The sequence below is a fragment of the Ostrinia furnacalis genome, unplaced genomic scaffold (assembly GCF_004193835.3).
Source record: "Ostrinia furnacalis isolate ACB-3 unplaced genomic scaffold, ASM419383v2 OfSCF5727, whole genome shotgun sequence".
NCBI lineage: Eukaryota > Metazoa > Arthropoda > Insecta > Lepidoptera > Crambidae > Ostrinia > Ostrinia furnacalis.
In genome coordinates this window covers 26502-50190 of record NW_021135966.1, presented here as the reverse complement: position 1 = coordinate 50190, position 23689 = coordinate 26502, and the positions used below count along the sequence as shown (strand labels likewise).

The following is a 23689-nucleotide window of genomic DNA, read 5'->3' as shown; positions in this document are numbered from 1 at the left end:
GCCCGGTATTACCGTAAGCTTGTATGACCATGGAAAGGTGAAAGGATGTCTTACTATAACACTACCATCTGTTTTAAGTAGAATTCTATTCTGCGACTGAAATGGTCCAGTAAGTGACCAGCCCGGCTGGTCATCAGATCTTGAACATGGCATTTACCTGACAGCTCCTTCCCTCCTACTAACTCTTCCGCAAGAAGAGACTCGGAGGCAAGACGCTCGCTGATGCCGCAGTATCACCAGTCTCTCACGCGGAGCTCACCTGACAGATCCACGGAGATCTTCTTGTTGCTGTGCACGAGGCTGAGCGGGAACTCGGTGAGGTCGTTGGCGGAGGCGTCGAGCACGGTCAGGTTGTAGAGGTAGGCGAAGGGCCGCTGCAGCGACGGCAGCTTGGCCGTCGTCAGGTTGTTGCTGGAAATGTTCAGGCAGGCTATCGGCGAGTGCTTGGGGAACTGGCCTGGAAAGGAATCAATAGCATCATCAGTCTTTGAAAGGCGATTCTACTCAATATAACGCCACAGCGCGTTGAGAGCTGGTTTTATTCAGCGGCTTCTCAAATACAATTACATTGATTGAACTCGAGCTCATATGCAGTTTGACGGGTTGTCGTGTTTACCTATTGATCTTTACATTGCATCTTTCGCTTTCGTAGTCAATGACAAATTGATAAAGCGTTTGATTCCTACGTAATTACAATTATTTGTTCCCTGAAATTCAATGGACCAGACAAAAAAGAAGTGAGCAATTTCAGATGCCAATAGTAGGTATAAAAGGTAATTTACTTGTTGAGCTTACAAAAGTCTAACAAGCTTATGTTCAGCAGCGGACATCTTGTGGCTGAAATGATGATGATCATGACGTGTTAGATCGTCTCGTAAACTTGTCATAATCTAACACTGCCTGTTGCAGCCAAGGACGTAATCTAGCTTCTGGGCCAGTTGCAACAATTTTTCGGCAGGGTACCCGTGCATAAACAAAAAGAAATATATGTAAGGGCACACAGTTTTCAAAAAGGGCAGAGACAGTTGAATTCCCGTGCCCGTCCCCCTGATACCTCAATGTGTTACTACTGACTTACCGCTGATCTTGCCGATGTCTCCGTCGGTGAGCGCCATGGAGGCCAGGCGTCGGAACACAGCTTGTGACAGATCCAGCTCGTCGATACTCGCGTTCAGAACGTGCAGGTACGTCGTGTTCTGGGTTACTGGAAGATAACAACATTTCCTTAAATGGGGATGTTGCCTGGGTCAAAAAGCAAGAGTTTTAATTAGTCCGTCAGTTAACTTATCAAAAAATACTCTACACGTATTTTTCACTTTTTCAAACTAATGAAAATTTAAAGAGATAAAGCGCCCCAAAGTTCATAAGAAGAGGCCCGTGACGTCAACGCTTGCTTAAAAATGCCGCACGTTGTGACGTCGTGCGCAACTTCAACGCACCATAACTATGTAATTAAATCGATATTGTTTTACACGTTATCACGATTTTGAGTACAAGTTTTGTAATTCCAATTATCGTAACGCACACTTGTACCTAATCTACTTTGCCAGTCTTTTGCTTTCATTTATTGTTAGTCAAACATAACTACGCTATTATAACTTCAAAATATGATTTACTAAAAAAAAATTCAAAATCCTTTGGTAAAGTTCCATACAACTTGATGTGGTACAATTTAGCCGACTAGGTGATAGTGCTTTTAAAAAATCGGTAAAAAATATAGCTTATAAATACCGAAAAATGTTTCAAATAATTGTAATCCACACTAATTTACGCTTCTAAATAATATATTAGAAACACCCTGTGATTAAATTTAACAAAATTACAATCTAAACATGTATTGTCAAAAGTTACTTGAAAACAATGAAAAAATACTTTTCAAAATAAAACACACGTGTTTGTTGTCACGGCAAAAACCACATGGCCGATATTAATTGTTTTTAGTTGTGTATCGCTGAGTGTTGCAATTACAGACATTCAATAAATACTTTACGAAATATGAGGGTGGTACAATTTACCCGGCGGTACAATATACCGAACTCTCCCCTAAATATTACCTAAATCTGAAACTTAAAATAGTTAGTTTCTCAAATCATGATATAAATACCCAGTCAGGCCATTATTTTAGTTATAGGAAAGTTATAAACTTTACGATTGCCATTATAAAATAAAATAAAAAACAAGAAATACTTAAACAAAGATAAAAGAACCACGACAGAAATATCACTTACTTGAGTCGCCTGCGCAGCGGGGACAGAAACAATTCGCATATTAATGGAGTTGTTACAAACTTACAATGTTATTGTGTTTATTGTTATTACTAGGCAAAAGGGTTACAACAATTTGAATAATATGGAAAAAATAAATAAGTTAAGACAATAATAGACTAAGAGCTAGTGAACGCCAGGGCTACCTATGTTGGGAGCATGCGCTGACAATCTTTCAGCTTATATAAAATAACGTACGTCTAGCCACGTCTGGCGTTCACTAGCTCTTAGTCTACTTGATAGTGTGAATAAATCGAAGTAGTGAAACGGTAGATAGTGTTTTTCTGATAATTCAGAGACCATCTCGAAAGAAAGCAAAGGATAATTTTTTCTCGAGTGAAAATCTCGTAAAGTAGAAATGGCTGATCCCAATAAGAATCTCCACTCCCTTCTGTTCTGCACCACCTATCGGCAGTTATCGTGTTAGAGATCTTGCAGGTCTTCGCAACTTTGTCTCCTTCGATGCTTGGGACGATCGTCAGTCGTCAGTCATTCGATCTATCTATTTAGCTTAAAACTAAACGTAGAGCAGACTTACTGGAGTCGCTGAGTGCGTCCTTAAGTCGGGCGCTGTCCAGATCACAGCAGAAGACGGACACGTCGCCAACCTTCTTGCAGGAGCCTGGGGGTGGACATTCGTCGCGCGGCATGTGGAAGCATTTTCCTAGCTTCAGGTAGCGCTGGTGAGCGGGTTCCGGCCGCTGCGTTGATGCCATAGGCGGTTGCTGACGATTGCACAGAGAAAATACGAATTAGCTTTACATAGGTACTTACTACTAATAACATTGGTAAATTCGTCCAAGCATTGGACACTTTGGTTTTCCTACGGATCTCCTTATTTCTGATTCGACCACGTAGGGAAACTCCGTTTAAGCATAGCAGGCTGACAGACTCCATCACCCTTTGGGTTATCCTAAGGGACCAAGTCTCCGTTTCTTACGTCATCACTGGTAACACACATTGGTCAAGAACTTTAGGCTTGAAACACTGCAGTATTTTTGACGAAATGTCGCGTTGCGTCTAATGAAAGTCACGGGAAGCATCTGGACGCGATCAGCGCAGGACCGGGAATTGTGGAAATCCTCAGCAGCTTATGGGAGCTTCAGCAGTGGAAAGACGTCCACGCAAAGACAGCGTAGTTTTTTTTTTAAACAAACTAGCACAAAAATTATTCCAATGGCATAACTTAACATAATTTTCGTATTTATAAAATAGGTAATCCATTACCTCCCTCGGCGCGGGCTGCTCCAGGTCATCCACCCTCATCTCGATGGTCGGCAGATGCAGCAGCAGGTACACGACGAGGGCCCATAGTGCGCTCTACGACAAAACAAGAATACCTTTAACAATAACACTCATGATCTTAAAGCAGTGCCTATGTAGTTGCGTTCAAAGCATTAAAGACGATTCTCATACTGTTTTCACTGGGATGGGAGAATATTATTGACTGGGAACCTCACATAAAGCAGCGCGGGGGAGGGGATGCTCTCTTTACACACAAGTCTCTGTCTATACCTACCTACCTATATCCTTATTATTTTATTGTATATTATTAATTTCGACTACTAATAACTACCTAGTAGCAATTATGATGTTAATGCTATAAATACTTTGACGATTCAAAGATTTAATACGTGGGTAGATTAGTAGCCTAGATTACCTTTTTTGTGTCTTTTAACGGTGCTACTATTGCAAGTAATTTCAAGCTACCTACATAGTCGGCGAGCCACAAATTAAATTCACCTTAACGACGTGCTTAATCAAACAGGTCATTATTAAATCATCACTAACTATACAAAAAACGTGTTCTTAGAAACCATGTAAGTATTGCATTTATGACGTCATCTACAACGCCACTTTCTTTTCAAATAGAAAACTACCTCCGAAAGTCAATTTACATGTTTTCTCAATTAGGCTATCACATACACAATTTTCTTTGGTAACTGTGTGAAAAGACTGCTGGATACTTGTATTTTGGTGGGTAGGTGGGTTTTAGAACGACCAACGCAAACATTGCCAGAGTAAAAAAAATATCTATGACTTGTTCACAACTTTTTGATGATGTTTTCTAAATTACATAATGAGGGAGGGAGAGCAGCGACGAATTAAAGATGGCGAATTGAAAAAAGAAATCTGTGGTTGAGGGTTATACAAATACTGAAGTTTTATTCACTAAACAGATTTATTTCGAATACGAATCCAATGGATATGTGATTCCTCACGCAATAAAATTTACACAAAAATACTTTACACAGGCTACAGGCTGCTTGGAAAGTATTTAGCAGTAAACTCAAACTTTCAGTGCCCGCCCTACTAACTTCATACAGTTTAAAAGTTTATCAAATTTAATAATCACTTTACTAGTTATCCGAAAAAAGGTGATGTTTTTAAGAGACGTCATTGATCCTCCAAAAAAATAAACGTGGCAAATATTGGACATACATTTTAGCAGGGAATTTCACTAGTTTTCCTAAACAAGTACATACCTATATTCATTCAATGATAAACTCTGTTTTTTCCTAACACCCTGTATTAGAAACGGACCACCGCGAGAGCTGTAACCGCGCTATTTCAGGCGCCAACAGGTGGAACAGAAAACACACAGATTTTGAGAGTGATTTGTTGCCATGCAATCATACAAGATAGATAGCAAGCAAGTGTAATATACGAATAGATCTTCGTGGGGAACACTTAGGAAAGCCTATAAAGCAAGATAATAAAAAACTCGGCGTTTAATGTGAAAAATATTGCTTATTTATATTAACTTAGATGTAATATTAATTTATCAATGAGATTAGGCCAGGGATGGCGAAACTTTATGTAGGTATCACCTGACACTTTTCTAAAATAATTCAAAACACATTATTTACTATTTTATTTTATAGCGAATTTTGCGATTGATGGCGTGCCCTAAATATTGTGGCGCGTGCCATTCGTTCGCAATCCCTGGATTAGGCTATAAATATTATGTTTATTTTTGACTCAGAGATTCTAGGAACTAGTTAGGTTCACATGTTGAAAAGGACCCCACGGGATGTTAACCAAGAGATGATTGTCTAGTAAAAAGACGCCGCAAGATATAACACTGTAATGATTATTCACAATAACTGAGATCTGCCATTCAGGCACAATTATAGGCGGTCTTATTGCTTGGAAGCGATCTCTACTGGTAGACTCTCCCTGAGAGGTAAGTACAGACATATGGATGTCTCAGAAAGAGTACAGAGGTATAACTGAAGGAACATTAGTTCTAGGAGATACAATGATTTGTGGATACAAAGTTTAACACCCACAACACAAGAATTAAAATGTTAATTACAGGAAAACGAAGTTAATGCCACTTATCATACACATGTAGTGTGCAGATAGATACCTATTGCTTTACCCGGTTTACATAATTATTATGAGATTGCAACACCACACGTGTGCGGCATGCGGTCTGCGTGGTGTCTCAGGGTTGCCAGTGTAAAAACTTTAAAAATAAATCTTTTTAACTAAACTTAAATAATTTTTAACTTAAGGTTTTTTTAGGCGAAAAATACCAATCATAGGAAGCTTTAAACTTTGTATTTGACTTTATATGGCTCCCTAAAATTACTAAATACCTACTTAGTGGCTAGAATAATATTTTTCACCTCCGCGGATTTAAGTCTGTCGCAGAAAGGCTGTTGAATGCGCCGCTATGGCGATTGTTTTTTTCCTATTAGTAAACACATTACCACTCATTTACGTCGCGCAAACGGGTAAAAAATAACTGACATACATTATTTGCAATGAAGACTGTTCCCGTGTATTTATCGTTACATTAATACATTTCAGGCACCCAGCCAGTGGGTGTAACGGTTGTAAATTAACTTTATTTATAGCTGAATATTACGCTGGTGCTATCGGCTGAAATATGATTATTTGCCGATGGTTAATGATCGGTACATCAGACAGCGCCTATCAACCACGGTTCAGTCACGCATTTTGGCCATGTATCTCGGCGCAGTAATGACTCCGTAGAGCGTCTCGTAGTGCAGGGAAAAGTCGAGGGCACCAGCCCACGTGGTAGATCACCAATGAGATGGACGGACCAGATCAAGGCCGCAACTAAGTGTTCGGTTAGCGAAAGTGCCTGGAAAGCTGCAGTCCGCGAGGAATGGCGCCGTATTACGAGGAACATCACGCATCGTGATTCACAATGATGACCACGACCACTCTGACAAGAGTGTACCGTCTGAGAAGAAAAAGAAGAATGATCGGCAGAAAATGTACTTCAGTGGTGTAATCTCCCATGATGTTAGCTAGACATCGCAACATTCTTAACATTCGTCATAGAGTGGCTGTTTTTTTTTTTTTTCAGAACAATGCAAGTACTCTTATGTATTAAAGTATTTGACCGCAATCGCACCTGATGATAAGAGAGATGTAGTATAGGATGGCATGGGCCATACCTCTACCTCACCCATAAATGCCTATTCACTCTTGCCTTAAAAAGCTCTGGAAATTAGAGTATTTATCTACATAGGCCACTTATCCATTGCAATAAAAAAAACTCATAAAACTCATTTATTTTTGCAAATAGGCTTTTAAAAAGCACTTTTACACGTCCCAATATTAACCCTACCACTGCTTCGGGACAATAAATGGGCCAGTGCTGAGAAAAAGCAGCGCAAGAAACTCAGTCACTATTGATATCTGTATATACTGCACTGCATTTTGGTCGATGTCAATTATTGACATGATAATTATTACGGGATTTGGATTACACCCAGAAGGTAGTTAAAATCAACAAGAAGAACATTGGGCAGTAGAATGCTTAACAAGTAGGTACACGATCTCATACATTCTTAGGTACATAGACAATACAGAACACCAAAAACACAAGTCCAAACAAGACTTCCAAAACTCGTGACTAAAATAACTCCAAATAGGCTTCCCAGACGTGTGCCTGTTTAAGAGCGGCCGCGACCGGACCTCGGCCAATTATCTAATATCCCGCTTCCTCCAAGAAGTGAACCCAAGGACTGACGTGTCGGTCAGCCTCACGCTACTACACTTGGACAATAGGGTGTCCCGTCGTTGTATGGGAAAAAAATTTTTTTAAGCTACGGTTACGCAAGAGGTATCAANAAATTTTTGTTAAATTTATGCTAAAAGTATGTAATATTATAACAAAAAAGTGCGGTGCGATACCTTACAGCAATAAAACCTCAACAGAAATAATACCAACAGCCTCGCCGAAGGAGTAGAAAATTTGAGAAAAACAAGTCAAAATATGAATTCTGCTAGTTCGAACCAAACCTACTCCTCACTGGAAACAGTCTGTCATTGCCTGCAAATCATATCTTAGGGTTCAACTGCCACTGTTATTACAAAATAAAATGAAATAATTGTGAAAAAAATATAATAGATGACAAACAGTGAAGGGCTGATTAAGTGATTTTTTGAGACATAAAAATGCCGGTAGAGCCCTTGAGACATTATTTTATATTTTTTTAATTATTTTTACGGTAATCTACATCTTATGACGCAACTTTTGAGGGGTCTTGTGTAGCGAAAATATAAAAAAAGATATTTCGGGACACCCTATTGGACAATGCTTTTGACTCTGGATGTCCATTTTCAGCCGTTTCTCGAGTTATGCTTGGCAAAAGAAAGTAAAGTACTCTTAAGTACAGTGCATGCAATACGAGAACAAACATCGACTACGAAACGATGCATAAGTAAGTGCATAACAAATAGAATCGCATTCAATCGTACCTAATAATATTTTTTTTTGCGAATAGAGCCGTGGGTCAAGTTCCGCCTTATGCAGCTCGACTTTTTCAAGTTGTTTATTCAAAATTTAGAATAGCATTTGATGAATTTTGGTAGAGTTTGATCACCGAGGTGAGGAACCAAAAGGAATAAGTTAATCTTTATTCCTCTCTAAGTAGTTAAGATAGGGAGAATTAAGGTATATCCCATCAAACAGCAAGTAAGAGAAATGAACATAGCTTGTGTAAGTTTATATTACGTTTCGAAAAGGAAACGAAACTTCTAAAAGAAAACTTTCAGAAGACATGTAGTTTTAATTTACAACATTTACATTTCAATATCATTTCTAGACCATTTGTTGAGATATCTTTACAGCATCATATAACAGATAAATATCTGCTAACCATATAGAAACCATTCATAGATCAAATGAGTAGTACATAATAGTTGTAAGCTTTGATAAGATCGCTATAAATAGGGCCCGATAAAAACTTTACATACCTAATAAGGGAAGCGGTACTTTATTGGATCGGCTCGTATATTATGAATCATAGTATTATTTATACTCATAGTAAACCTACTTACACACACACATTAAATTTTGGAATATTAGGTATCTATCTATTTAGGCTCGTATTTACTTGTAGTAGGTACCTAAAGTATTTACTGAACTATACTTGCAGAAAAATAAAGGTTTTCAGAATTTTAAAAGCGATATAAATAAATATTTAAGCAATCAAGCAACCGTTTTAAACTTGTCGTCTCCAACTGCATTTATGAAATCACGTTCACAAAGGAAGGTATTTCGAATGAATCATGCACCTGATACGTCATAGTGTGTCTGAGGATGACGAAGTCCTAACGTTCGCATTTCTATTTTTTTTATTATGACTTGGGAGTCATGTCTGTATGAAGTTTAGTGGGCTGCAAGTTCCATATTCGATGCTATGGCCTTCTAATATTTATAGCTCTCTTCAAGTTCCAAGAAAGCCTTACCTACTGACTCTTAGACAAAGTAACATCCGTGTTTTTGCACGTAAACATCTACCAACTTCTCTGAATTTCGCTCTATAAGGCTGCGTTTCCACTAAAGATGTGCGAGGAAATTATTTCATGCGAGAATGTCTAGCTGTGCTGTGAAAATGTGTGGGGGTTTCCACCAAAGCTGTGCGAGTAAAATGTGTCGTAAGAGAATGTGTAGTGCTGTGAAAATGCGCATTAATGTTCGTACACATCCCTTGCTTTGTATGCGCAATAATCTAGATCCACTCAGCCGTTTCCACCAGAGCTGTGCTGACCGAGGCGAAGTAAATGAAGCGATTCCATTGGTTCTTTACAAACACATCCCTTGCTACGCATCCTCGCACATCTCTGAAACGCAGCCTTACGATAATGATATGTTTTTTATAAATTGTCATGATTCCTGGTAAAATCGACAACGCGTCACTATGTCCATAGCTTTGTAACTTGCTCTCTTTTTGATATCTTATCGAGACGTCGAGTCTGCAGCTGACGCGACAATCCCTAGGATTATGGTCCTCCTGAATTCACCTTTAATATTACGCAGATGACTGATAACCAGCATTTGAGGGTTTATAGAGATTATCAAGAGTAGTGTTGTTGCCAAAAATAAACTGGCGACTGCCTAATATGTATTTCAAATAACATAAGAAATTGATAGGTACTCTTCTAATACAAGAGAAAGATTGTGAGATCTACTTTTAGTAAATGAGTTTTATCAAGGAAGGAACCTTCATGAAGAACAGCTACAAACAATGACTAAACCAAGACTGAACTATATTTTCAGTAAAACGTTTTTAAAAAAGATACATTGGACGCAGTGCATGTTTTTTTTAGAAAATGGCGATAATTTCACACTTTCCAGTCAATGATCCGATGATGCGTGGAAACAATTTTCACGAGTAAAAAAGTTGATCAACCACAAATAAAAATAAGTAAGAAGTAAGATGCTTTAATACCATTAGTGATCACGTGTGATGAGTGTGAATTTGATAAAGTTAATATCAAACTTACTAGTGTAGGTACCCTTAAAAGTAGCTATATTGAAAACATACCAGTTTGTTGATGACAAGAAGTGGCAAAAAACTCAGTTACCTCCATTAGTCATTTGAATTATTACAGGAAATTCAATTGAAACATTACGTATATGCGAGAGAGCTGAATTGAGTCTACCTGATGAGGCCATTTACTATTTTCATACATTCCTGCTTTGAAAAGTTTTTACTGCCTTTTTTCAAAAGATTTAAAATTAAATCTTATTTTTGTAAATAAATAGGCAGTTTCACAAGTGTGTAATAGTTTTCTAGTAGATAGTTTCCTAGATTGAGTTTCTTGCGCTGCTTCTTTTCAGCACTGGCTCATTTATTGTTCCTTCAAATTGTCCCGAAGCAGTGGTAGAGTCAGTATTAACCCTGGACGTGTAAAAGTGCCTTTTAAAAGCCTATTTGCAAAAATAGAAGAGTTTTATGAGTTTTTAAGTAATACTATATCCCAACTATATNGTTTTTTTCGCACAAGTCCCGGTGTGTCAAACAAATGGTTGATGCGCCGCGATGTTTGAAAAAATAAAAAACGTGTGTAGCCAGTTGAGTAATAAATGATACTACTGTACAATTTCTACTAAAAAATATAAGGTTTGGCTACAAAAAACCTTAATTTTCTTAAAAAACTGGAGCATGCCAATAAATTGGTACAGTGCCAATGATTGGGTGGTTTACCCTACCTCTTCGATAATAAATTTAAAGTGGTTGACAAGATATTTATAGCGTTGTTAATATTAAAAGACAAGACAATGAAATCTACAAACCAAACGCGTTTATTTTAAGAATTCGATTCCTGAGACGCGCCCTGCATTCGTTATGTACCGTCATCGCTGCCGTACTGTACTGAACATCATCATAACAATGATTCATGGTGAATTAATCGAGTGTAATCCGACGACTATCGATTTAGTGAGTGATAACACTTTCATACACTGTCTGTTATGACTTAACTGTTTGAAGATTACTGTGCCTACAACCTCAGCCTACCAAAACAAAGTTGGCTCTACAATGAATAAAAAAATACCAACCGATTTCAAAGTCTACTCCTTTTTTGAAGTCGATAAAATGTCAACAGACACTCAAAGTCTCTATAGCTCAGTGGTAAGGAATATTTCCCGGCAAGAAAAGGCATAGTATTTGAAAAAAATATTAATGATAAGGGTAACGTGATATGTAAGGGAGTTGACATCGAACACCCCACCGTGCACCTCATCAGTGCAATCACGACCAGTCTGACAAGAGTGCCCGACTAAGAAGAAGAAGAACGTGATATAGGGCTGTCTGTATTTAATAACGCTAATCTTTGTAAGAAAACTATAAGTTATGGTTATTTTTCACTGTATTTCGGATCCCTAAAACCGTCAAACATTTGAAGACTCGTCAGCGCCAGTATTTGCCGACGTCCGCGCCAAACCTTGGCCATATTTGTCCAAGATAAGAGCTTTGCTCTGAATGGCTTCTAATATTAGATTTATTTGATGTGTTACTTTTAACAAGTTTACTTTATTTTATCCTTGAATAAGTAGGTAATAATACATATGACTGATTACCTACATAAGTAAGTACGAGTATTTTGTTTTTTTAAAACCAACATTTCGATGTTAGGCTGTATTGCAAGTACTTAATCCTCTATTTATCAGTTTACAGACAGATTTAAAAATTAACATAAAAACCCTTAATCCTCTTTCAAATTCAGATATTTCAAGACTATAACATTCACACGTTTCTACACTATCTTACCTCTATAAAAGAGCTATCTACATTAATACCTTAAAGTTCTATCCATTACACGACCCCATGGTCCTCGATAAAAAGCGAATTGGCCATAATTCGCCCAGCAGGGGCCAATATCCCATGTTTGCGGTGTTGTTTACGACACCCCGCCCTGTCGGGACAAGTCCCAATAAAGTACACACCCTGCTTGGGACGCCACAGAGCGTTGCGACGTACGAGTGACACGACTCGGGCAATGCCCTAACACAGGCCAAACACACAAATTCGATTTGTTTGCAGTGTTCTCCACCCCACCTTGTTCAAACAAGCAGCCCTTGACAGGTAGCAAGGGCTGCCATCAGTCCAAATTCCACGGTCCAAGGTTATAGGGCACCCGGGTATGATGATTTTTTTTTAAAGATTATTAGTAATTTGTTATTACACAAATTACTAATACTCCCGTTAGCCCCTCGTACTAAGCTAAATATGCTTGTGTCACGAGTGAGCTCACCACAATAGTCGAGCGGCGGCGGGGACCGAACCCGCGTTCCCCGGATCACGAGTCGGCCAGTCCGACCCCTTCACCGTTCGGCTATCGTGAAATAACATTTGATTGAAATAACATTATAAGTTTCAAACTTTCGCGTTCCATTTCAACTAAGATAGAGCCGCCAGTCTGCTTGTGACCACGGCTGCAGCATAGCAGCCGTGTACATTATGTAACTCATATTTAAAATGTCGCGTTGTGACCCGTGTTTCTTATATCGTACCCGTATTTTAGTCGAAATAACATTGTTGGTTGTCGGAACACTTCAAAAATCTGCGTCCGTATTCTAATTAAACTTCATTGATATCAAATCTTTGCCAATGATTTTGAAAACTAACACCGCTAAAAATTTGAATTAAGTTGGTATGACCATTTTCCAGGGAAAATTCATCCTGATAAATATTTCCGAAGACAACCCTATTTTCATGGAGTCAAGGGCGTGACAATAACGCCCACGAGAGCCCACTTGACCGTAATTTCCCCAGCCCTGCATGAGTACGAGTATGAATACACGCCAGGGTTGTTTGCTGTTTTCTTTACGACACCCTGTTCAAACAGGTCCCTTGCGAGCGATGTGAAGGCCCAAATACACCTTAGTCCTCACGTCAGAAAGTTAATTGACGAAGAAACAAGATGACACGTTTTCAGGAATAGAAGCACTTTATCATTAGTTAGTTCAGCATGAGTTTGGTCAGTGAGGATAAATGAAAAAAAATCTACGCTATTCTTGTATTGTTGCATCTGTGGGAACAGTAAAGAACAGCCAGAGAAAAAGCATCTTTTGAAGCATGCATCACGCACGCGCTGAAAATCAGTGCCATGGCCTTTGCTATGGCATACTCTAACTCAAATATCACGAGTCACCATAGGATTGTACTTATAAAATTTTATTACTTCGTTCGTTTCAGCCGAAAGACGTCCACTGCTGGACAAAGGCCTCCCCCAAGGATTTCCACAAAGACCGGTCCTGCGCCGCTCGCATCCAGGCCCCTCCCGCGACCTTCACCAGATCGTCGGTCCACCTAGTGGGAGGCCTGCCTACGCTACGTCTTCCGGCTTGTGGTCGCCACTCAAGAACTTTCCTGCCCCAGCGGCCGTCAGCTCTACGAGCTATGTGCCCCGCCCACTGCCACTTGATTTTAGCGATTCTGCAGGCCATGTCAGTCACTCTTCCGTTCTCCTACGGATCTCCTCATTTCTGATTCGATCACGCAGGGAAACTCCGAGCATAGCACGCTCCATCGCCCTTTGGGTGACATTGAGCCTTCTTTATAAGGCCCATACTTAGTAAGCGACCACGTCTCAGATCCGTATACCATCACAGGCTGTCTCTAGTCCCTACAGCCTTACAGGTAAATTAATATAGTCCAAATTGTTGGAGTTAAATGAAACGAGTATGTTTGGCACTCAAAGGGCATGTTAGTATGGATTGCGGGGCTTTTTGTATGGGTGTACGAGCCTATGACAACAAAATATTGGCATTTTGAAACCAAAGAACTCACAGAATGCCCGGGTCCAAGTTTGGAACCTATTTGTTCGTACACATTTGCCCAGCAGAGTCGTATACATGTAGTAATGGCATACAATGTTGGCTTTATGTCCACCAACTACAAAAATAGACACGACATACCTATGTGCTCATAAGTACCTACTTATAATAATAAACGAGACGGTAAGACATATTACACGTGTTGTCAGTAGAAGTTTACGATTTATTAGTATGTTTGCACACTGCAGATATTCGAGTGGTAAGTAAATTTGCCACGGCCATTAATGCATTTAATCGTTTAAAGATATTATGCCCGGTTTTTTTGTAAAGCCGAATAACGAGACTCAAAATATTCCGTCAGAGAATCCAACTGGCTCTATCTCTATAATAGTTAGGGATTTTAAGTTGCAGGAGCATGGAAGCACCATATTTAGGTTAATTTCAGTAGCATCATCACCTGAGAAAAGAACTCTTGGGTCTAATAGATAACTTGGGTCTAATGGACTTTGGGTTATCCATAGAGACATGAATCTTCGTATAATATTAATTTACAACCTTAAAAAACAAATCAGGAAGGTAACTCATGCGTGGCCAATAAAAAGCACCCAAAGAATTTAATCAGTAGTGGAAAGATTATTATGATTATGATTATGATTAAAGATTTAGACGTAGGTATGTACAGTCGCGGAATGAAAAGGTTCGTCACCTTAGTGTCGGTTTTCGCTTGCACTAGGTACCTACTGTAAGAGTCAAACCTGCCAACATAACAGTGCAAGAAACAGTGCTGCTATCATTTAAATAAATATGACGTTTGCTAATGAATAAGGTTTTGCTTGTTTATTTTTCTATCCCATCAGTGCAATGCAATGATGACATTGACCAATTGAGAATGTTACTAGGTATGCAAAATCACTTGAAACCTATGTTACAGTTAAGCTTTTACATTTACAATTACATTAGTTTTTATTTCATTCAAAAATACCCAGTAGTTATGATTTTATAGGCATTCAAAGTTCGCTTAAATATTTAATCCCGCCGACGGTCACGTGACCCCGTGTGACGTACATTCACAGCGTCCGCTCACTAGAAAACAGATATAAACATATTTAAATATATATTTTTTTGTAAATACAAACTTATTATACATATTAACACCCAGACCCATCACAGAAATTAAAATTGAACCAAACCCAAACTTGATGCGATTGTGTCGTTTTATTGCGAATTACCTTCCAGCTCCATCATTAGACCCTATTTATTATTTGTACTATTTTGGTGTTAAAGTGTATTTGTGGCGCATAATATTAAAAAAAATTAAATTGATGAACTAATAAGTAGTAAAGAAGCTATGAACGAAAAGATGTGAATTATATGCAATCAGCCCTTGAATACAGGTAAAGTCACAAGCAAATGCTAGTAATATATATATATTCAAAATGTACAAGTAAAGCGCTTTCAAATGATACCAAACACGGCATATCTATCTTAACTTTATTTTTTAATTCTGTATGTTTTGTCCGCTAGAGGGCGCCACATTAGATTTTGTGAAACCCCATATAGCCTATAACCAGCGGACAATTAAGACGCTTCTAATGATATGTCATTTGTCGAATTCTGATAAGTAGTTTAGAAGTTACGAGGGAACACATGAACATACATACATACATACATACATACATACATACATAGCCTGTCAAAATCATAACCCTCCTTTGGCTTTGCCGTAGTCGGGTAAATACATAGCCTGTCAAAATCATAACCCTCCTTTGGCTTTGCCGTAGTCGGGTAAAAAAAAAACAAATCAGGAAGGTAACTCATGCGTGGCCAATAAAAAGCACCCAAAGAATTTAATCAGTAGTGGAAAGATTATTATGATTATGATTATGATTAAAGATTTAGACGTAGGTATGTACATAGTTCTTATTATATCACTAAAAATGTGTAAATTGGAAAATCCAAATAAATGTGCAAATACGAGTAAGTCATCATTTATCATTTATCACTGTTAGAATATAACTACTTCTAAAATGTCCCAATATCTTTTCCAGGTAATCTACCTGAAATAACAGTGAATCACTTGCGTCTCTTCCCCTCGTAATTCCCCATATCGTATTGATTTTTAGCTCTACCTGGAACTAAACGACGAATCAATACGTAAGAATAGTTACTCGAAATTAGTTTAACGCCTGTATTCACAAACATTAGGCTATGAAGTCTCACAGTGCGCGTAAACGCACAGGATGGCACACGAACCAATCACAGAGTTCTATTCAACGCTGTGTGTTCGATTTGCTGCTTCAAGCATCGTTTCTGAATACGGTCGATAATCTTATAGGAAATTTCAAAACGTATTTTTATATCTGAAAGGCATTTAGAGTTGGGAAAATGTCGATAGGTAAATTATCGATATTTAAATAGTAAACATGACATAGGAGGAAATATGATTATAACATAAAAATAAATAAATATGCCAAAAAGTGCATATAAATAAATTTTATGTGTATCTCCGCNTTATGTGCAAATTTAATCATAAGTATTATGAAAACTTCACATCTACCAATTTTTTTAGGATTGTTAGTAGCAGTTTATGGTTTCTAATTACTTAATGCGTGTGATTAGGTACGATCACGTTGATAACTAATTAAGTAGTAGCTATTTAATAGGATACAAATAGCCCTTATTGTGCTAATTAGTAATTAGTACATAATGCGACATACGATCCTGCACGCGCAGTATGCATAGTACTCGCGTGTCACTACGAGCGAAACCTATCATGTTTCAGGTATTTGATGACTGTAACTTGGCTGGTCTATAAATTGGATCGATCGATATACCCGATCTAAGAGCTGGTTAATATAGATTGCAATTTACATTGCAGGTCAAAATCAAACAGGCATTAATGTTTGCCGTGGGTTTGAAATTGACTTCAGGCAAACATTAACGAGATAAGTAGCGTATACCTACCTACAAAGAATTTCTAGTCTCTACTAATGCTATGTTATGTAGTCATTTACTTTAAGTTAAGCAATTTCTGATTCTGATAGTTGGAAAACAAAAAAATCTTTAATGATTAGATTTTATAATCATTACAGTATTTTATTGTGGATCGTTGCACCAATGCTTTATTTATAGACTTGTANAATTGACTGCAGGCAAACATTAATGAGATAATAAGAGTATACCTTCAAAGAATTAAGGGCGTCTATACAATATTCAATTTAATCTAGTCTCTACTAATGCTATGTTATCTAGTCATTTATTTTGAGTTAAACTATTTCTGATTCTGATAAGTACTTGGAAAATAATAAGTTTAATTATTGGATTTTATAATAAATACAGTATTTGATTGTGGATCGTTGCACCAATGCTTTATTTATAGACTTGTTGGTACCGGTACCTACGTAGCCACTTCACTTGCATTTTTACAACCGGCTTCATATGAATGTTAATTGCTAACACAATTAAAGTTCTAAACTAGTTGTCATAGCAAACGTCCCGTCATAACTCAGGCATTAGCGGCAAATATTACACCCGGAGCTATTAAACGGCAATTAGAGCGTCAAGTGGAGTCAGACATCAGCCGGATTGGGCGTAACGAGGGTCGAGACTCGAGATAATTAGATTGGCTAATGCAATTGCTGTATGACCTTTGGCTGGGATGTTATAAAGAAAGTGTGAATGTTTAAAATGCTAACTTAATATACGATTTTAAAAATTCCTACATCTTTAAGGACTGGACCTTTTCACCTTAACTGCACCAAAATTATTTTTGTTTTTTTTTATGTGACAGGAGGCAAACTAGCAAATTATCCTGGTACAAACAGTTTTTGTGGAACAGGACCCGTCTTTGTGGAAATCCTTAGGGTTCTTTGTCCAGCAGTGGACGTCTTTCGGCTGAAACGAACGAACGAACAAACAGTTTGTACTTACTTCCTAAATAGTGAGCTATGTAGAATTTCGTTAGATACCTGCTTGGCAATACATACAATTAAAACGAAATACTCAGAAAATACATTTGAATCGTCCGATGAATAATTATATTCGAACAGTAATGTTGATTCGGTTACTTATCAATAATATTATCGCTGTGTAGGTCAATAATAATATATTGACCTATACTTATTATAAAACGTTTCTGGCGTGGGTAATAATGTTAATTCAATTGGCTATTCAGACTTATAATAGGAAAACATCCATGCTCCTTTCCTCTAGAGATGAATAATTGTGCTTTAAAATTATATATTATTGTGCTATAATTTAACACAATGTATGTTATTTTTAATGTGAGCTACATCATCAGTGTTTAAAAAATCAATTTTGACATTTCCTTAATCAAATTAAACTTCGTCATACAAATAAGGAAAATCAAGGATTATTTTTCCCAGAAGCTGCTATTTTCACTATTATTCGGGAATTTACAACTAATGTCTGACATGGTACAAACTATGGCACACTGGCACATCAATCTAAACACCATGGGCTTTACCTACCTATAAGGGTGATTTTTGCAATAAAAATGCATAGTCTAATGTGCTATCGTCCGTACTTCATAATTACGTCATTTTGAATCATTAACTAAGCACCGGAATTATGGCCACTAACAAAGGAGTGGGTACCATTTTGTAATTTACAAAGCTATTGTTAACAAACCTCGCCCTTTTGTTAGATTCTGTTGATGAGACTATGCATTAACACTATTTACACTTTTTACACCAGTGATTGTGCTGGTACTACATACAGTATCAAAGTAGACACTGTGTACTATTTAGCTGGGACAAGTGTTATTTTGCAATATCGATGTGTAGGTATTTGATGTGATGTCGATACAACAAATACAATAGTTGCACAACTGTGGACGTTGATGAAAGATACTATTAATGGTATTGCAATATTTAATTAAAAACTGTTCTTAATGATCAGCTATTTATAAATTATAAGTTACTCTAATCGAATTTTTAATTTACAAGGAAATTAAACATGATTGACAGGTATTGCTTTCCTCTCTCCAATGTTACGTATTTCCTAACCACTCTTTTTCATTATTTTGTCTTTTCGTTTTATACCATCATCCATTTCGATTTTTTACTGATAGTTAATTTATGTTAAAAATTAGAAGTAAACTTAGGCTCTACCACTCATTAATTACTTCACGAAATGACTTAAAGTGACTTTAAGTCATCGTACGAAATTCGTCGTCGCATCGAATTTACTTCATGTTTATTTTGTTTCTTTGCTTTATATTGCAACCTGTTTCAACAGTAAAGGGTTTACTTATTTGAATTTATAATTCTCGTGTATTCAATAAACTTTTGCATACTTGTAATCACAGCGACTTCGTNGGAAGTGTAATATTTTATTTGGGAGTCACAGAACTCTACATTTAGTAACAATAGGCAAAGCTATAATTAATTTGAATGTGTTGCAGATGGACATGGATGTTGTAAACGAGCATATGTTTAATTATTATCAATAGCCCGGTTGTTATAAATACCAGTCTATTTTTAGCGTTTGCTGCAAACTGTGACGTCACGAGCAGTAACAACTAACAGCCGATCGCTTTGTATACTTTACGTTAAACGCCCGTTCAGTTAGTCAACGGAAAATGACGCTTTTGTTCTAGTTTCCTCAAATTCGTCATGCTTTTAATGTCTTACTATATTATAATAGTTTGTTTATATACATAATAAGCGAGTGTTTTTCAAATATAAACGTATAATATAGGTGATATAAAAATTATAAATGTTATGATTTTATTAACGCTTCGAAATTGTACATTCAATGCAAGTGTTTATTCTTTAAACAATTTTCAAATAAATCTATGATCGCATAGTTTCAGGACGAGAGAAAAATGTTAACGATGTGATTCAATTTCCTACCAAAAAAAATTAATTCATAGCCAGGTAGGTATATCACATGTTTTTACAACATAGTAGTCTTGTTTTTGTGGCATCAATACCCAGAGAACTGTGTCACTTCATAAATTGCCAACAGCGCATTGGTAAACAAACCAAAAGTAGAGTTCGTGCATATTATTTGTGTTCCTGTAAAATTTTCAATACTGACCTTTATCGATGTTTAATCCAATGTTACAATTTATCGATATTTAATTCGGCTTTTGCGGTAAAAAAATTATTCAGAACTTGATTTCGCAAGGATTTTCTTGTTAACATAAAGGGCATGGCATTATCGTTCGTTGACCTTTCATATCTCGTCCGTAAATAGTATGGACAGCCAGCAGGCTAGCTGCATCGGCTGCAGCTTGTTTACGTAAACGCATTGGTTGCATTGCATTCAAATGCTTGCCTCTGCATAATGCAGTACGCACGTCTGCCACTTTTCAACTTAATGTATGCGACAGGAATAAAATTATGTATCTCTAGAATTGTAAAGATTTTTCGCTTTTCAATATTGAAGTAAACAAGGCCGATAGTGGATTTATTTTTAATGTTGTTTGTTTTGCAAGATTTGCTTTTATCGCAGTTGTACTTGAGTGTAAGTAAATATTTTAATGCCTAAGTAAATGGTGGTCTTATCGCTCGAATCTGCTCTTCCAAACGTCTCAACATTAGAACTATTTTTAATAGACAAATCAAATGACATGTTTTGACTCAGAATCTGGGTGTATGCCAGTTTTTTTGTGTATGTCCGAGAAAAAATAAGGTTTTCCGATGTCAATGCCATTTAATTTGGCGTCATGGAAGTAAAAAAATAAAAATAACTCGCAAAGGAGGTAGCGGCACGAATGCATTTCTGAGAAATGAAGAATGACGCTATATTATAAGAAACAATCACAAGGAAAACTCATTGATATTCATTTTCTAATAATTTATAACAAAATAGTTTACATATTGATATTTACATTAAATAAAAACATTAAAAATACTCACATCTATTAAACTAGAGCAAGTAGTTTTCATTTTCACCAAACTCTACCTCGGAATATGAGTGAACGTGTTGCACTAAACACAAAACACATCTATTGCACAAAGTGCATCGTATTAGAAGATAAGCGTTAAACTTTCGAAGTCTACCGGAATCTAAAAAATGCGGCGTTCGCGCGCCACCGCTCCGGCGGACACAGCATTTTTCACTTTTCACCAACAAACCACTCGCTCCGCCACTTGATCACTCGTAAAATCAACGTTCACGCCACTTTTGACATTTCCCGTATAACAAAACACATGTAGCGACTCTAATTCGGATCGACAGCAACTTGGCAAAACTACACAAAAGTGAATAGCTACCACCTCTCCACACTTATACGTATACGTAATGCGGACTCGAGATATCGCGTGGAACAAGGACGGGCTGCGTCGCTGCGGTCGGCACTGCAAGGCGGGGGAGGGAGTGGGGTATATTTCGGTTTGTTGCGCTTTTTATCCGGTATCCCGTTTGAGAATCTGTGGCGAGGTGTAGCGCGGTCCGCGTCGGTTGGCCAGCGCTGGTGGTCATCCTGTATAACTGACCTCTATAATTTTATCTGAATGCCCTTATTGTAGTCGGTAAAACAAAAATAAACACACGTTTGGTAGAGTTACAAATATTTAGCGGCACATAACACAAATAGTTAAAATTTGAAATGAACTCTTCTTTGTAGATATTTCCACAAACAAAATTATTTTAAATATTTTTTTATTGAATTTTAAATAAATTTAAAAAAGCAATGATTTGCAAGCTAAAATTATAACAAAAAATACTGGTAAATGGATAAACACCACATTGTATCATGAATACGTGTTACTTAAGTAAATATCGATAAAATGTTGTTACCAAAATAGACAACACTATTTTTGGGGCAACTTTGCCTGGGATTTTTAAGCATGCAATCTTGCTTTTTTCCTTGTTTTGTGTAGACTTAAGCAGGTAACTAAAACTTTATGTAGAGTTAAAAAAGTCCCTGGATATTTGTTTTGACAACATTTTATTAAGAAAGTGCTTCTCTTTAAACAACAATATCAACAAAACGTAAAACAGACCCTTAAGTAATAAAAACAAATGAGGAGGATCAAATCGGTTCAGCTCTACATTTACCACCTTTTGTGTGAATATACATTAAAATATTCCCTTTTAACTTTCAATCCTTTATAATCCTTGTAGTATGTAGTGCGTATTCATTGAGTTAAAAGAACTTTAAGAGCTTTACTAAAATACGTTTGATTCAGCATTCATAACATGACAACTGAATTAATTATGATTTCAGTACCTACTTACATACTTTTATTCGAGGAAACTTCAGCCATTTCTATTGGAATACTAGCTGACCCGGCGAACTCTGTTCCGCCTTAAAAGCAATAAATAAGCCATCGCAATTTTTCCTTATTTGCTCACCGTTTAGACTCTTTAGACCTACCCTGGACTACGCCAACATTTCAAAACCAAAATCAGCTCAATCGGCCCAGCCGTTCTCGAGTTTTAATCAGACTAACGAACAGCAATTCATTTTTATTTATATAGATTTTTATTATACTACCTACAGACTACGATAGTTTTCAGGAATTTGATTAATTATTATTGGTGGATTTCATTAATTTCATATTATTTACTTTGTGATTGTGTACATACAAGTATTTCGCAATTCTTTGATATATCGTAAAATCCTACTGTTATTATGGTGACAGGTTTTCATCGTATTCGTCACTTAAGAAAGGGTTACATCATCTATCTAACGTCGTCAGACGTACTAATCGTCACCTATTCTATGAAATAATTGTCCATTTTTGGAGTTCGTCAAATCGTGATACGGTGGTTTTTAATATAGATAACGGCATCTTCCAAAAGTAACGGACGCGCCGCGAGTCAAAAAAACGATTTATAGATTTAAAGGCCTATTGAATGGTACTGCTTGAGCCGTAATGCCTATGTGAGGTCATTCGCAAGAGGTGAAGCCTCTTAAAAGAACAAACAACTTGTATTTCATAAAGTCAAGTCTATTATTTTATTATTTTTATTGTAATTCACTTGCATTTAAAGTAAAATAAATAAATCACGCCACATAGGCAAAAAGCTGTTTTTACAAATTAATAGTTAAAAAAAATTAAAACGAAAGCTTTGCATTGGTGGAAACTAGTCAGTCAAAAAACATAACCCTCCCGTCGCAGTCGTATATAAAATAAAGTATAAAAATTTTAAAACTTTATAACATCCTACTGATGTTAGGTAATTTTTGATTCCTTAAAAAATAAGTGTATTTTACTGCAGTGGCAGTAGGTATGTAGAGCTCTTTATCTTCTTATAGAAAATAAATTCCTACCGGCTTATTTCATACCAATTTGCTTCAAATAGAATTTACATAAGTAACAGAAATAATAGTTAATTCTAAAAATACACATTATGTAACTTAGTACTTACTTAAGTAAGTGTAAAAAACTACAATGCCTACATTAAATAAGTCTTCACCTAACCCTAGAAGACGCGACGTTTCATATAGCTGGTACTTTGCCGTTCTCGTTGAACAGGAGTTCCAAATCGGTCAAAGAAATGTTAATAAAACAAAGCAGAATACATAATTCATTTATTGTAATAGCTTCTATCTGATTCTAGAGCCTTAATTAATAAGGATATGTAGAAAATGTCCTTCGTTGCCTGTGTAGGGTTTATATAGTTTCAGAACTTTCCGAACAAAAAAACAGTACGAATGCTACCCTAAGATAATGGATGTAACGTTTTTAGCTCAAAATCAACGGTAATATGAGACGCAAGATGATGATGATACATTTTTCAGAAATGTAACTAAAAATTGTAGAAGTGATTGACACGTGAGAAAAAGCAATTTCATTTATTACTTACTTCGTCACAAAAAGGACATTATGATTCATTTCTCTTTTAAGATTTTTCCTGTGGACTTTCTATACACAGTTATTGGGCACACATT

At 36.8% G+C, this 23689-nt stretch overlaps 1 protein-coding gene across 5 annotated transcripts in view; it reads right to left on the bottom strand.

Annotated features, from left to right (window-relative positions):
- Positions 1–21126, bottom strand: part of hfw (leucine-rich repeat domain-containing protein hfw) — a 56298-nt gene extending 35172 nt beyond the window's left edge. For 2 of the 5 annotated variants that reach the window (XM_028316479.1, XM_028316480.1), the window contains exons 1-5: positions 20706–21112; positions 3492–3584; positions 2803–2989; positions 1079–1204; positions 260–457 (exon numbers count right to left, since the gene is read on the bottom strand). In XM_028316479.1, coding sequence (XP_028172280.1) covers positions 260–457; positions 1079–1204; positions 2803–2989; positions 3492–3584; positions 20706–20735 — 634 coding nt within the window. In that variant the 5' untranslated portion in view covers positions 20736–21112. Of the gene's footprint in view, positions 1–259; positions 458–1078; positions 1205–2802; positions 2990–3491; positions 3585–20705 lie in introns of all 5 variants that reach the window. The other 3 variants (XM_028316482.1, XM_028316481.1, XM_028316478.1) reach the window with 3 other exon arrangements.
- Positions 21127–23689: the final 2563 nt, after the last annotated feature.